General features: G+C 51.7%; 3 protein-coding genes across 3 annotated transcripts; all 3 read right to left on the minus strand.

The window, feature by feature from the left end:
• Positions 1–298: 298 nt before the first annotated feature.
• Positions 299–3,436, minus strand: LRP88_15013 (uncharacterized protein; the record flags this gene model as incomplete). The annotated part of the gene is made up of 6 exons (XM_083251344.1): positions 299–319; positions 358–1,328; positions 1,876–2,049; positions 2,124–2,498; positions 2,559–2,974; positions 3,027–3,436. 6 exons carry the CDS (start codon positions 3,434–3,436, stop codon positions 299–301), a joined length of 2,367 nt encoding a protein of 788 aa, XP_083092878.1.
• Positions 3,437–3,495: 59 nt separating this feature from the next.
• Positions 3,496–6,659, minus strand: LRP88_15014 (uncharacterized protein; the record flags this gene model as incomplete). The annotated part of the gene is made up of 3 exons (XM_083251345.1): positions 3,496–5,795; positions 6,340–6,500; positions 6,553–6,659. 3 exons carry the CDS (start codon positions 6,657–6,659, stop codon positions 3,496–3,498), a joined length of 2,568 nt encoding a protein of 855 aa, XP_083092879.1.
• A 1,170-nt stretch (positions 6,660–7,829) lies between these two features.
• Positions 7,830–9,128, minus strand: LRP88_15015 (uncharacterized protein; the record flags this gene model as incomplete). Its single annotated transcript, XM_083251346.1, has 2 exons — positions 7,830–8,563; positions 9,095–9,128. The coding sequence occupies 2 exons, from the start codon at positions 9,126–9,128 to the stop codon at positions 7,830–7,832; spliced, it is 768 nt and encodes a 255-aa protein (XP_083092880.1).
• Positions 9,129–13,368: the final 4,240 nt, after the last annotated feature.

Here is a 13,368-nt window from a genome sequence, read left to right on the forward strand (position 1 = left end):
TTAAGGCAATAACTAGTTAGGCCTTAGATACCTTTTGATTACTAGAGCGCTAGGATAGGAGAATAATAGATCTATAAATTATTTCCCCTCTACCACCCTGATTAGGTAGTGCTTAGTTTACGCCCAACAATCATAAACCCTAGGCCGTTTATCCCCTCATACCTACCCTATCGCATTAGCTAACATTCGCAACCTATATATCGCCGTCCTCTGCTTCCCCCCAAGATGCTTCTTCGTGTGTTCAGCTATGTGTGCCACCACGGACCGCCACGCATCCGTCGAATATACCGGCCCGCCATCACCGGGTGGTCCATCTGGCCTAGAACCCCCCTCGTCGTTGATCCATTCGATACTCACCATATTCAGCCTGCTCTGCACCTCCATCATCCACCCTGATTCTTCCGGCCAGGTCGAGAAGGCATCGTCGAGCACAATGACCTTGCTGTAGTGCACTATCGCTCGCAGCCGTTCCCCGAGGTCGATATCCATCGGCATCGGGTTCTTGTGGAACCGCCCTCGGCTGATAAAGTCCCTATCGCCATCATCCCCCGACACCACCGATCGGGCGAGGACCGCAATCCACCACACGAGCGGGTTGTTCCGCGGCGTCGACTTAGGCTTCCTCAACGCCTTCATAAGCAGCAGCTGGATCGGTGCCCAGACGCCCTCGAACCCTCCCTTCTCCCGCCTCCGCGCTATCGCCTTGAGATCCACCTGCCAGACCTCTTGCTCGATATCTAGAATGTCGTCGATCTGGCTCTCCGTCAACCGCATACCCATCTCCTCCAGCGTGCCCTCGTCTTGCGAATGACAGATGAACCCCACCAGGCTCGTCCAGATGGACTGGTATCGTCGTCGCCGACTGAGGTCGCAGACGGCCGCGAGGCTCTCAAACGCACCTCGACCCTCATCTTCCCCGCTCTCATCCATGCTGTTCAATGCGGCCCGCGCCGCCCGTGGCCATCGCTCCGTCATGGCCTCTATCCCGTCCAGCCCGTTCCAGAAGGCCGACTGGATGATCATGCGCCTCTGACGATCCTGGACAAATCTGCGTCTCTGCTCTCTCGCATCCTCGCCGCCACTCCTGAACTGCACAACCTTGCGGTTCGGTGCCAGCGCTGCATCCGGCGTGGGGCTCGTCGCCGATAGGTATCCGATCCAGTTTCTCTTGATCCTTTTCCAGACTTCATCGTCCTCTGCCTCCCTGGGCGGAGGAAGTTCATCTCCTGGAGCCATCCCTCGCAGGCTGCGCGGTCTGTATCTGATAGCCGTGCCATGCGGTGCGGAGCCTCGTTGTGCTCTGTTGGTAGATCTGGCTGTGTGGACCGCTCAAGCGCGATCGTGTAGAGTTCTGTAGCCGTCATGACTGGATATGCCGGATGTATGCGTTGGCCGTGAGTGTAATTCTGCTGTAATGTTAAGGTAATTGGTATTTGCCGTGAAAAAGGAAATTTGTGAAGAACTATTGAGAACCTTGCTCTCTCCCTCTGACTACTGCAGGTTATGGTTCTATATCACGTGACCTTTGAGATTATGCTACCTACCCTGCTGCTGCTACCTATCCTCAAGCTTGGCTGTTGCCATGTAATATGGAGGCCGCTAGTTTTCGGTCTTATTACTGGACGATCATGAGTCGATCGAGCCAGCCGAAGCAGTTAAGCCACTTGAAGTCCTCACTTAAGAGATGTCAAGGCAATAGAATGATTGTTCTACACTGAGAAGTTCTGGCAATTTATAAAATGGCCTCGTAGTGATGGTAATTCAAGTGCAGCATGCTTTTGAAGAATTTGTTTACTTGTAACCCTGTCTTAGCTACCTATCATTAATAATAGCCGAGCATCTATCTACCCATTCTTCCTTATTACTCTTGAATACACTGCCAATAAAACTCCTCGGCTCCTTCCATGAGAAATATTAGGTCGTTACGTAATTTGAAGAGCTCGTCTTTAGGCGTGAGACGTGACTCGCAGTTGCGTGGGCTATCCCGATTGCCCTTGACTTTAATCCAACCCAGTTCTCGAAGCATTCGGTTGTTGACCCCTTTGTGCTCTACGGTTACAGACGGTTAGGTAATCAGTCATCCTATTTCGTCGACGTTGAACGGGACCGTGGATATGACTCACCGATTTTCTTCGTCATCTCAGACACCCGCAGCACTGAATCACGGTCTTTGTCCCATGGAAATGCCTCCGGCCGCAGGAACCAGAGCATTCTCGTCACCATGTTGGCTGCTAGAAGAGCCGGGTCCCTTCTCCTAGTCGTCACGTTGAAGGCCTTTGTATTGGGCCGAACCTCGGGGGTTGCACTCGACGCTGTGATGGTTAACGTGAGCATGAGCATAAGATCACATAATGGATCCTCGAGGCATTCTGTCAGACAGCAGTACGCCACACAGTAGTGGGATAGTACGCCCTGATCTCCTTTCGCGAATAGCCGACGTATCTCGGTGAAGCCTCTTTCCACAATATCTGGGATCTGCTTGAACGGTATCTTACAGCCTAGATCGATTCGTGGTCGGATCCTCGCTCGCTTGACGCCAACCGAATCGACCGACCTACGAGCCTCCGCCTCGAGCGCCCGCCTCTTGAGGCTGTCGGGCCGAGCCGCGAGGACAGTGGCGGATGCAGCTGCTCCGACGAGTTGTACTACCTGCTGATGCGTCAATCTCCGGCGATGAGAGCCAGGTACCCACTCGATACTCGCAGATACCATAGCAGCTGCGATACCCGAGACCCACTGGGCCCTCGTTGCAAAGACGCCTCTGGTGTGTTGGATGGCGGCCCGGAGGATAGAAGGCCATGTCGAATGTGTCGGTGCGATAGACTCAACTCCTGGGTGACCCTTCCTGCCGCCCTCCATCAGAGCAACGAACATCTCTTCTGCAAAGTCGCGTCTCGTCTTTAGCACCATCCTCGATTCATCTGTCGGACGGTCATCGAACTTGAGTACTTGCGCTGATAGTTTTTCGAAATTTCTGTGATGATGTCAGGAACGCTGGGGAAGCTAAAGAGACTCCTGGCACGTACGATGTTTTGAAGGGACTGTCTTGCGCCTCCCAGGCCTCTAACGCAATCATCGCCCGAGCACTCTCCTCGTTACCCGTGTCGGCATCACCATGCGATCCAACGCCGTCCCTACCGCCACTACGGATACCACGGTTCAAGCCACGACGAACTTGGCGCGCGATAAAAGCGGCCGTCTCTGGTACCCATAGATCTCGGAACACCTCGTGGAGAAATGTCGTCATCCTGTCCATCCCGTCTATCGATCGACCCCCAAGTTCAGCAAACCACAATTGACTGTGTCGGTTGGATGCCACCGTTCTATCGTAGTGATACTCTAGCGAGGCAACGTGCATCAGAACGGGCCGTCCGTTGCTCAACTGTGGCCATCCCACAAGGTTGACGAGTCCTCGCCCTTCTCGGATGTCCAGCATTCGCGGCGATATGAATGGCCATCCGCATGTTCTTAGACTATCAATCGTACCGAGAAGCCTCATAACTTTGGTAGGGAGCACCTCGGGTCCCCGGTGAAGCAAAAGTTGCCCAGTCGATCGAGCGCAGCGACACCCTCGGAGAGAGCCATGCCCAGTCCTTTCGACCCAGCCTCGCGGAAGCGGCGGTCCATTTCTGCTATGGCTGCCTCCATAACCTTGGCGAAAGCCACCATGACTCCTGGGAAGATATCAGAGAGAAACGCCGGAGGATACCTGCATAAAGCTGTTTCTCTTGAGGAAGAGTCGCATGAGCTGGAAGATGGGCTGTAGTACGCTACTGAAGTTTCGACGACGGCGCACGAGTCGTGGAGCATCGATGGAAATAACCTGCTCGAATCGGAACGCAAACTCATTCGCCTGCATGGCTGCCTCAACCCTTTGTCTCTCCCGCGCAAAAGGTGTCGATGCGCCAGGGTTGTCAGGTGTGAGTCGCCCCCGCACCTGGGCCAGTAGCCGCTGTTGCTTGTCCTGAGCCGCGCCGTGCGCTGAGCCTCCGTCGAGGGGATGGTGAGAGCAGCTGTGGCGAGACCGTGGCTGGCTAGCAGGTCGTGAGGCCCATGACGGATAGACCGTTTCAGGTTGGAATAGCCCTGGAAGAAGCCGAACGAAAGCACGTCGGCACCCTGGTTCTGGTGGCTCATGTTCTCCTTCATGACAGTAAACAGGTCACTATCCAGGAAGGCAGGTGGACGATCCGATGTGAAATTGCCGTACGCTGGGTGGAAGCCGAGTGGGTAGAAGGTATAGTTGCTCCCGTAAAACTCCCCAGCCACCCGGTTACGGTCGGCAAGTAAACATACAGGAGGACCTGGTCTTCCTTCTGCATCGGGATGCTTGTTTGCTGCAGTGCAATGAACGTCAACAGCCAGGGCATAGGAGACGTGGCTGATGTTGTCGAGGTTATACTTCGCCTCAAGGGCCTCACGCAACCGCATCAGGCCAGGACTATACAACGCATCATGTTCTCTCTGGTCCTCCGTTGCTGGTACAGATGCTGATGATGGAGGTAGACTGGGTGGCGAGACGTCTGGCGCTTGCCTTGGACGGACGTCGCCACTACCGTCAGTATCTGGGCTCAACGGCTGCTGCTGGGAGTTGTCTTGCCCATCGTATTGATGCTCCTGATCATCTTGTAGCTGAGTCCCGTTATGTTGGCCCACATCAGTGTTCTCGGATTCGTTCATCCATTCAAGGAACCTCCGCTCCCGCTCTTCATCACCATCACCATTGTTGTCGTCGTCACCATTGTGCCTGTTCGCGTCGGCTTCGCCGTCAACAATACCTCGATAATCCGTATCGATTCGCCCTGGACTGAGGCTAGGTGGTATTTGAGAAGCAACATCATCGTCCGCCCTCTCCGACACGAACAGGCTATCGTTGTCTTCCACTTCGACGGTTGGTTGATCATCGTATAGCTCGTCGAGCTCATCCTCTCGTTCCTCCCCTCTAATTCGCTCCCATCCTTGCTGTGTCGCCGGCAAACTATTGTTTTCTCCATCATCATCACCGTCGTCGGTCTCGTTGGACTCGTCGTCCAGACCGTCGAGATAGGCTGGCCTGATGACTGTCTCTTCTTCGAGGTTCGCTATGCCTTCGTTGACTTCTATGTTGATGTTGGCGCCATAGTCGTACGCGTGGAAGGCGGGCTGATGATCGGTCCAGAAAGGGTCGTCTTCTACGGAGAACCTTTCGAGGAACTCCGTCCAGCCATCCATGAATAGTGTCTGGAATATGACCCACTTGTCAAAGGCAATCATCTGCGTCTCCTTGCCTCCGAGGGCCCACCTCGGCTCAACACCTTCACCAAGGAGCTCACCTTGAAGGAAGATGTCCTTGATGTACGATGCGAGTAACAGAGCACGGCCCTGTACGAGGGCAGTCCTCGTATGTGTTGTATCGTGTCGTCGGCGGGGGTGGTTGGTCCCAGCAGCTCTCTGGCTTGGATGCATGACGATGAACCAAGCTTCTCGAGTGGCGCCGGTGGCAATGCGGAAGGTACGGCCGCTCAGGTCGAAATCGACGCCCTGCACATGCTTTGCGACATATGGGGCACTCCAGTGGCGAAAGGATATTGTGATATTGTCAAAGAAGTGGCTAGACCGGCAGATCGGCCGACGCGGTAGACCGACGATGCTAACGAAATCGAGCCGAAATACGGGGTAATAATCGTCGTCCTCGCTCGCCGCCTTTGACCCTGTCTTCTTGCTCCCATAGTCCAATACAACTCGGCGCTGGAGGAGGTCAAGAGCACGTGTCCCGTCGAAGGCTTCGTCGTTCGTCTCGTCGATGAGCTCGTCAGCTAACACGACATGTCAGTCAGGACACCCCAGACAATTTGAAAAAACTAGCAGCGCGTTCTGGCTCAGGTTCTAGGTGGGGAAGAGCGTAGGAAGGGAAGGAAAGGACTGAAATAAGTCACTGCTCCTACACGCTCTTCGAACAATGCTGTGCCATACCATACATCCAGGAATCACCGGCGCGACGGTCTACCCTCCAGCCTCTTTGAAACTGGTCTGTAGCGTCTTCTGTGCTGACTGCACTCCCTTGGATGCTCGCGGGCTCCTCGAGATAATGTTCATCGGCCGAGAACGGCGATATAAGCTCTCGCGCCTCTTCTTGGTCCTCGCCGTCATCAATGTCAGGACCATCAGAGCGAACATCGAATTCGATTTCTTCTGGAAGCCCTAAGCACGACATGGTAGGCTTCTCAGCGTCCGTCACAACGGTTATGTTGACCAACGAGAGGTGACCCTGATGCTCAGAGGATGCTGACTGGTGACGAAAAGGATATGAATTAACATGAAGGGTACGGGGGAATGACAATACTGAGGAATACACACTACTTGTTTCTGTCAGGAATATTCCATCATCGTCACCTGCGAAACTGCTCGCTGATTTATAGGATTCGGCTACTGTGCAAACTGGTACGGCTAGACGCGAGACGCGTCGCTCTGCCTCGTGCTGTCGTGGTCGCAACTGAAGCTCTTTACCAAAGGGACCGCGTCTTCAGTAAGGTTCGAAAGGAGAGCAGCTACCGTACCTACCGCCAGCTTTACCCCGAACACATCCATAAACAACCCGGGCCGGCATACCCAGGGTTAGGTGTCCGAGCGCGCGTGTGGCTGATGTCAAAACCTGAAATATACAGCGCTATCTCATGCATCTTCTTCGAATTATCACACGGAATGACATCAAATCCTCGTGATGCCCTTATGCAAAGGGTTAGGGCGAAACCCGCGGGAAATGAGGTGGCTTGCTCGTCACAGGCACTATGAAACTCTGCAAGCTTATCACAGTTTAAAACAACAAGGGTACTCTACCCCCAGTCCAGTTCTTTCCGGCCTATCCGCATCTTTTTCCCTGTGTTTTCAACCTTTACCAGTGTCTGACTAGCCATCAGTTCCAGCAGGAGCGTACAAGTGGTCGCGATAGGAACGATTTTGGCCTAGCCTAGCTGTATCAATAACTTCTCACGGGTTAAAAACAATACATTTGGTCAAAAATTATGGCTTTTATTATCATTACTATTATTTTAATTACTGCTGCTTATTGTTTATTTATTGCTGTGCGACTGCCGATGGTTCGCCGGATTGAATCGTATATCTTTTGGTATAGGGTATGGCTCGCTCGTCGTTCCCAGCTGCCGCCCCGCCTGCCCTGCGGAAGGATCAACGCTTACTTCCGGACGTCGCTACAGGCCCATCCATCCAGGATGATCTCTTTTGTGGCTGCGAGCTAAGGGCTTGTTCCTGGTGACGCTGGCGTTGTCGTCTCGCCCTAGTCATCTGGGATTGGCTAGGGCTTGGCCGCCCGTTCGGTAACGTTGTCCTGGTTGCTGGTGATTGGTGGATCCAGCCGTTCCCAACATCTCCCTTTGGTAGTTTCTGCAACGGACGGCCGACTTCAGCTGCAATGTAAGACTTCTGAGGAGGTGGCTGATAACCGTGATCCGCGGCATTCCTTGCATGTGTTCCGTCTTGGTGGCGGGGGGCTTCTCAGTGCCGTCTCCTGGGCTGGAGGCAATCCAGCGAACGGCGGCAACGAAGGTGGCTGCTGTTGAGGATGTCTTGATGGCTGGCGCTGTTGCCGCCGCTGCTGCCGCTGCTGCATTCGGAGTAATAGGTCTTCTTCCATGGCCATTGTGCGCCCGCTGTCACGCTGTGCCCTGTCTGCCGTGTTGATCGGAACAAACCTTTGCGAAGATGGGGGCTCGATGATACGGCACCCTGTTGTTGACGGAGCACTTCATTCGGGACGTGGCTGATACGCTCGTCTGGCAAGTGCCGCTGCTGTTGCTGCTGATCATCGTGTTCGGAAATTGCAGTGGCGGACGTCATTCCTGCCAGGATCCTCTCGTACCCTGGTATGCCGCCTGGATCGCTTGGAGTGCTTCGCCTGACCAAGGATTTCCTTCGTCAGACTCGTTGCTTTCCACTGCTTTGCGGCATCGATCGGAAGCCCATGCGAGGACAGCATGATCGATATAGGCACCAAGTTCGCTCGAGGCGTACACGCCTCTCAATGCAGGATTCTCCTTCACCTCGGGAATATTTCCCAGCTGACTACAGATAGCTCGTGTGATGGCCGAAGCCGGTGGTCTGTGGCGCATCTCAGTCTGCGGCTGGTGAATCGCGTCATCCGCGCCGATGCGTTCAGGGATCGAATCCTCCCACACCGGACGAAATGCAGGACCAACAGCGTGTTGGACGATGTGAAATAAGCCCATCCAGAGATCGCCGGTGCTGAAGCGTTCTGCATATTGCTCATAATGTTCTTCTGGCATCAAGTCGAGATAGTGTTTCGTCGAGGGATCCCTGAACTCGGTCATATGGCTGCGGACGTAGTCGAGGACCTGCCTTTCCAGGGTCCGTGAACGCAGGTCGAGCCAGGACGCGACATCGTCGGCGCCATCGACATCGTCGTCTTCTCTGAGCCGAGTCCACCAATCGTCTCCATAAGCAGTCGCCTTGAGACTTTTGATCGCAGGCACCAGGTCTTCTCGTCGTAAAGGCTTGTTGTTCTCGTGAAGACCGATGATATCAGCGGGTTGGGTGTTGACCCAGCGCACTACATGGTCCATGACCTGTGCCATGACCTCGCCTTCCTCCTTTTGATCCGCAATAAAGGCTGCACATCCGGAAAACGAAGAGTAAGGTTCTGTTGAAGATGGCGGCAAAGACTGTCATAGGCTTCCTTGTCAAGCGAGGTCAGAAATCCGGTTCGCCGTGTTGCCTTTGTGCTCGGTTTGCCAGTGGAAGGAACCGATGGAGTGGAGTTGCTATCGCCGCTGCTACTGTCCTCCTTGGGATAAAAGACTTGGTATACATCTGCAGCATCATAGGTGTCGTTTTTGAGACTGCAGGCGAGCATGGTCCAGTCTGAAATCTGAATGGACTCAGAGGCGGAGGCAGGAAGTGCCCTTAAAGTTTCGAGTATCTGATAGAACGTATCGAACCAATACTGCTCGTGCAGGACGATGGTACACCCAAGTTAGCCACATATTATTCTAGGCAAGGCTTGATCCGAGACTGTCTGGGGTGGGAGAGGTGAATGAATAAATGGTAGGTCCATCACGGATGTCAAGGGTGAGTTACTCACATCGTCCAATCTGTACCCTGCGATCTGATACCATTTTGAAATGTTGAATGTGGTTCTCCCAGAGAGGTTCGACACCAGCGGGTAATGCGAGGTCTCCACCGCTCGCTTCTCCACAGCGTGACGAGACGGCTGATGGGAAAGCGAGCTTCACTTGTCAGGCACAGGATATCCAACATCCTTTTCTCGATACCCTTCTTGTTGACATTTTTCTCGGCAGAAAATAGAGTGGGGTCCCGGTCAAAGGCGGAGGCGAGCTGTAACCAGATCTGACCATGTGTATCGGGCAGGGTGAGATCGCGACGGTTGACACGAAGCTTGATGTCAAGTTCGACTGGTAGAGTGTCTGTGTATAAGGATGAGTATTGTTTGTTATGTATGTATAAGTAGTATATCAGGTAGAGAAGATCTGCGGATTGGGGGTGATTGAAGAGGGGTCACACCTTTGTCGTAAAATTCGCAAATCCACCACAAATCGCTCGAATCAGAATCCGTCTGTTTCACGTAGTCTTTCAGAGCCTCGATGCGATGCTGGCCGGCCATGAGCTCAGGTTTCTCGTCGCCGTTGAAGTCGGCCCAGTTTTTGAAGGATAGCACATGCTGACGTCGGTCTTGGGCAGTGCTCTGATCAGCGTCTGGGATGGCGTCGATCATTTTTGAACGGCGGCAGCACTGCAGGAGACCTGGACGTAGTGCTGCTCGGCTCGACGTGCGAGGCCGCCATTCTGGAAAGAGCGACAAAGATGGGCGACGTGATTGCGGTCGAGGGGCCTGTTGTTGCCACGAGACCAGGCGGAATGGAGGAGATGGATGGGCAGCTCAGCGACGGCGAGGCGGTAGGGCTCCGCCTGTTTCCTCAGGGAATCGACCTCGGTGAAGGAAGGTGGAGGAGGCTTTGGTGACTTGGCGGGCTTAGGTGGTGATGATGGGGTATCGTCGGGGACGGGAAGTAGGGAGGAGAGGTGGATAGACGGGGTTCACGGGAAGGGTGGGTAGGGGTAGTTTTCAGCCGTTTGGAGGGCCGGGGATCGGGGTTGGATTTGGGAGGTAGAGGGCGACCAATTTTGATCATTGTTTGTGATGATTGATTGATGATTATTATTATTGGGATTTATTGTTTGTGATTTATTTTATTTGATGTGGGATGTGGAATTGTAAAAGGGTAAGAAGCAACAGGTGGGAAGAGATGAGGGTTCGGGTTATTATATTGAATGGGAGTGTTAAGGTACAGGGGGTGGGGAAGGTGACTAATTAAAAGAAAGGAAGACGGGAGACGGGAGACGGGAGACGGGAGACTTCTGGGCTGCTAGTCAAGAATTAGATGTCGTCAAGAAGTGGCCAAAGGAGCATAGATGGTAGTCAGGGAGAACGAATGAGAAAGGTGGAGGAGAGATGGAGGCTTAGAGGTTTGAGGAGGGGAGGGTGCGCACGGACACCTAAACCCAGGTTTAGGTGGGGAGGGCGTCCAAAAATGGCAAGTTTACTGGTAGGCTTCTAAAATATTAGGGGCTCGTGGTATGGATAGCCCAAAGACGCATAACTTTTAACCCTAACCGGGACCGGTTCGGGGTGATCTTTGACTGCAATTATAATAATAGTAATATAATAATAATAATTATTATTATTATTATTATTATTATTTTTATTATTATTATTATTATTTTTATTTTTATTATTATTATTATTATTATTCTTATTATTATTATTATTATTATTATTATTATTTATTTTTATTTTTATATTTTTTTTTATTTTTCTTATTTTATATTTTTTATTCTTATATTTTTTATTATTATTATTATTCTTATTTTTAATTATATTTATATTATATTTTATTATATATATATTTAATAAAGCTAACTTATAATTCTTAATTACTTTATAATAAATAAGAGATTAAGCTACCTTATAATAAGTAAAAAATAAAGCTACCTTATAGCTAAAATAAGGTAAAAAAATAACTTATAATCCACCTAGGCTATGTGGTTAAACTAGCCCCACTATACCTTATCTTATTAGGATTACCTTTATATATCCCCTCATATATATGCTTATAGGCTTCGTGCCTCGCGGCCGGGGGGAATATAGCTGTAATCAGCCCCTACGAACCTGGCTCCTCCGGGTGCATAGCTACTAGGGGGCGGGCTTCGGGCGGGTGGCCGGGGCGGGCGGCGTTTTTTTTTTTTTTTTCTTTTTTTTAAAACTACCCTATAGCTAAATAAGCTAAAAATACCTTATATTCACCTAGGCTAGTGGCCCATTACCTTTTATTGCAATTTAATATAGCTAATAGCCCCTACAAAGCCTCGGGCATAGCTACTAGGGATGCCTAGCTATAGCTACTAAGGACCTTCTTTTCTAGCTGCTAGATGGGCCTATTAACTTTAGGCTATGCTATTTATAATAGGCTCAGGGGAAACTATATTTAACTTTTTAGGGCTATTTAGGCTATAGGGGGCTATTTGGGCTACAGGGGGCTATTTGGGCTAGGTTGGGCTACAGGGGCTATTTGGGCTACAGGGGGCTATTTGGGCTATAGGGGGCGGTTATAAGGGTTAGGGGCAGGGTACTTGGGCTATAGTGGGCTTATACGGAGTTCTAAGGGTCTTTTTAGGTACTAGGGGCAGTTATAAGGGTAAGAGGTAGGTATTCTTCTTTCTATATTATTTATTATAGGCTACTAAGGAAAATAGCTAAGAGGGCTAAGAGGATAGTGCTATTTTATTAGGTGCAAAGGGTATTATTATTATAATATTACTTAAAAGAAAGACCTAGTAACTATCCTAGAGTATCTTTTAAGCTATGCTAGGGCATATTTAAGGCCTCTGCTAGCTCTTTATAGATACGGCAGATCCGGATAGCATCATAGCTAGCCCAAGAGATCCTCTCCCCTAGCCAGGACCATAAGACCCGATGGTGCTTAGGAGCATAGCTAGGGGGGTTAACTTCCCCCTCAAAGCCAAGCTTCTTATATAGCTGGCTAGCTAGTTGTGGCTGCTGTAATACAGCAGAGCTCCAGAGGGTAGCAATAAGCCCAGGAAACTGGCAATTTCCCCCCTGGATTAGCTGCCAGCCGCCATTATGAGGATCTTCCTCCCAGCGGCTGCAAAGCTCCTGGGGCACAAGGCAATAGGCACAGGCTCCAAAGCTTCCTAGTCTATCCCGCTGCCTTAGGTAGCGGGTAATAGACTTAGTTAGCTCAAAGCCAAGGCGTATATCCTTGCGGCTAGAAGAAGTGGCCCGGGTGCAGCTTAATGGCAGATGGTCTCGCCTATCTAGCCCATCAAGCTTGCAGAAAAAGGCAGCCCTGAAGAAGCTGCTGAGAAAGCAGCCTCTGAAAGGTCTCAAAGTCTGCCCTTTCCCTCTCGGCCCGGGTAGCTGCTGTAGTACGCATCTGCTGTACCTGCATAGCTCTAAGCCTAAGATCCCTCTCTTCAGGGCTCTCCAAGGCATAGCCTTCTTCTGCGGTTAGAGGTAGGTTCTCCAGGCAAAAGTCACACTTTTCCTCCCCTGCCTCGCACGCTTGCCGGCTAGCTCGGCCATCTAGAGCCCTATCTAAGGCTATCCTGCGGCATTGGCTAGTAGAGAGGAATTCTCTGCTGCCTATGCTGAGGAGCCTAGAAGATTGGGCTTCTTGGGTCGAGCTTTGCAAGGGCCTGAGGGTGATAGCCTCGCTAGGAAGCCCATCTCGACCGGCACGGCCGCTCTGCTGCCCATAGTCTGCAAGCCTCTTTGGCATCTCAAGGTGTATAATAACCCTGATATTAGGGATATCAATACCGAGGCCAAGAGCATTGGTTGCAACTATAACCCTGCCGTTGCCATAGAGGGTCTCCCGGGAGCCTTCCATCCAGGCCTGCAGGCGTTCTGCCTTGCCATCGCGAGTATCAACCTCGTTATAGTAGGCATCACACCCCAGGGCCTGGGCTAGGGCTTCGGTTATAGCTATAGTCTTGCAATAGACTATAGCTTTGGCTGGGCGAGGGTAAAAGGCAAGCTTACTATCAAGCAGCTGCCTCAGGGCATTCTCAGCAGACTGCAGATAGCCCGCTTTGGGAAGCAGAGGGAACTCAACTACCTTATAGCTGATATTAGGCCGGGTTGTGGGAGCCCGGAAGATAGTGGCATCCTTGGCCTTGGTATAAACCAGACCTAGGAATTCACGCTCTTCAGCTATAGGCAACGTTGCAGTCAGGTATACTATCTGCACGCCTCGCAAGGCCAATAGGCCTAGCTGCCTTAGCAGGCCTGAACCGGGGGCTGCCTTCTAGAATCGT

Source organism: Fusarium phalaenopsidis, assembly GCF_050370095.1.
Source record: "Fusarium phalaenopsidis strain FUZ10S chromosome Unknown contig_32482, whole genome shotgun sequence".
Taxonomy (NCBI): domain Eukaryota; kingdom Fungi; phylum Ascomycota; class Sordariomycetes; order Hypocreales; family Nectriaceae; genus Fusarium; species Fusarium phalaenopsidis.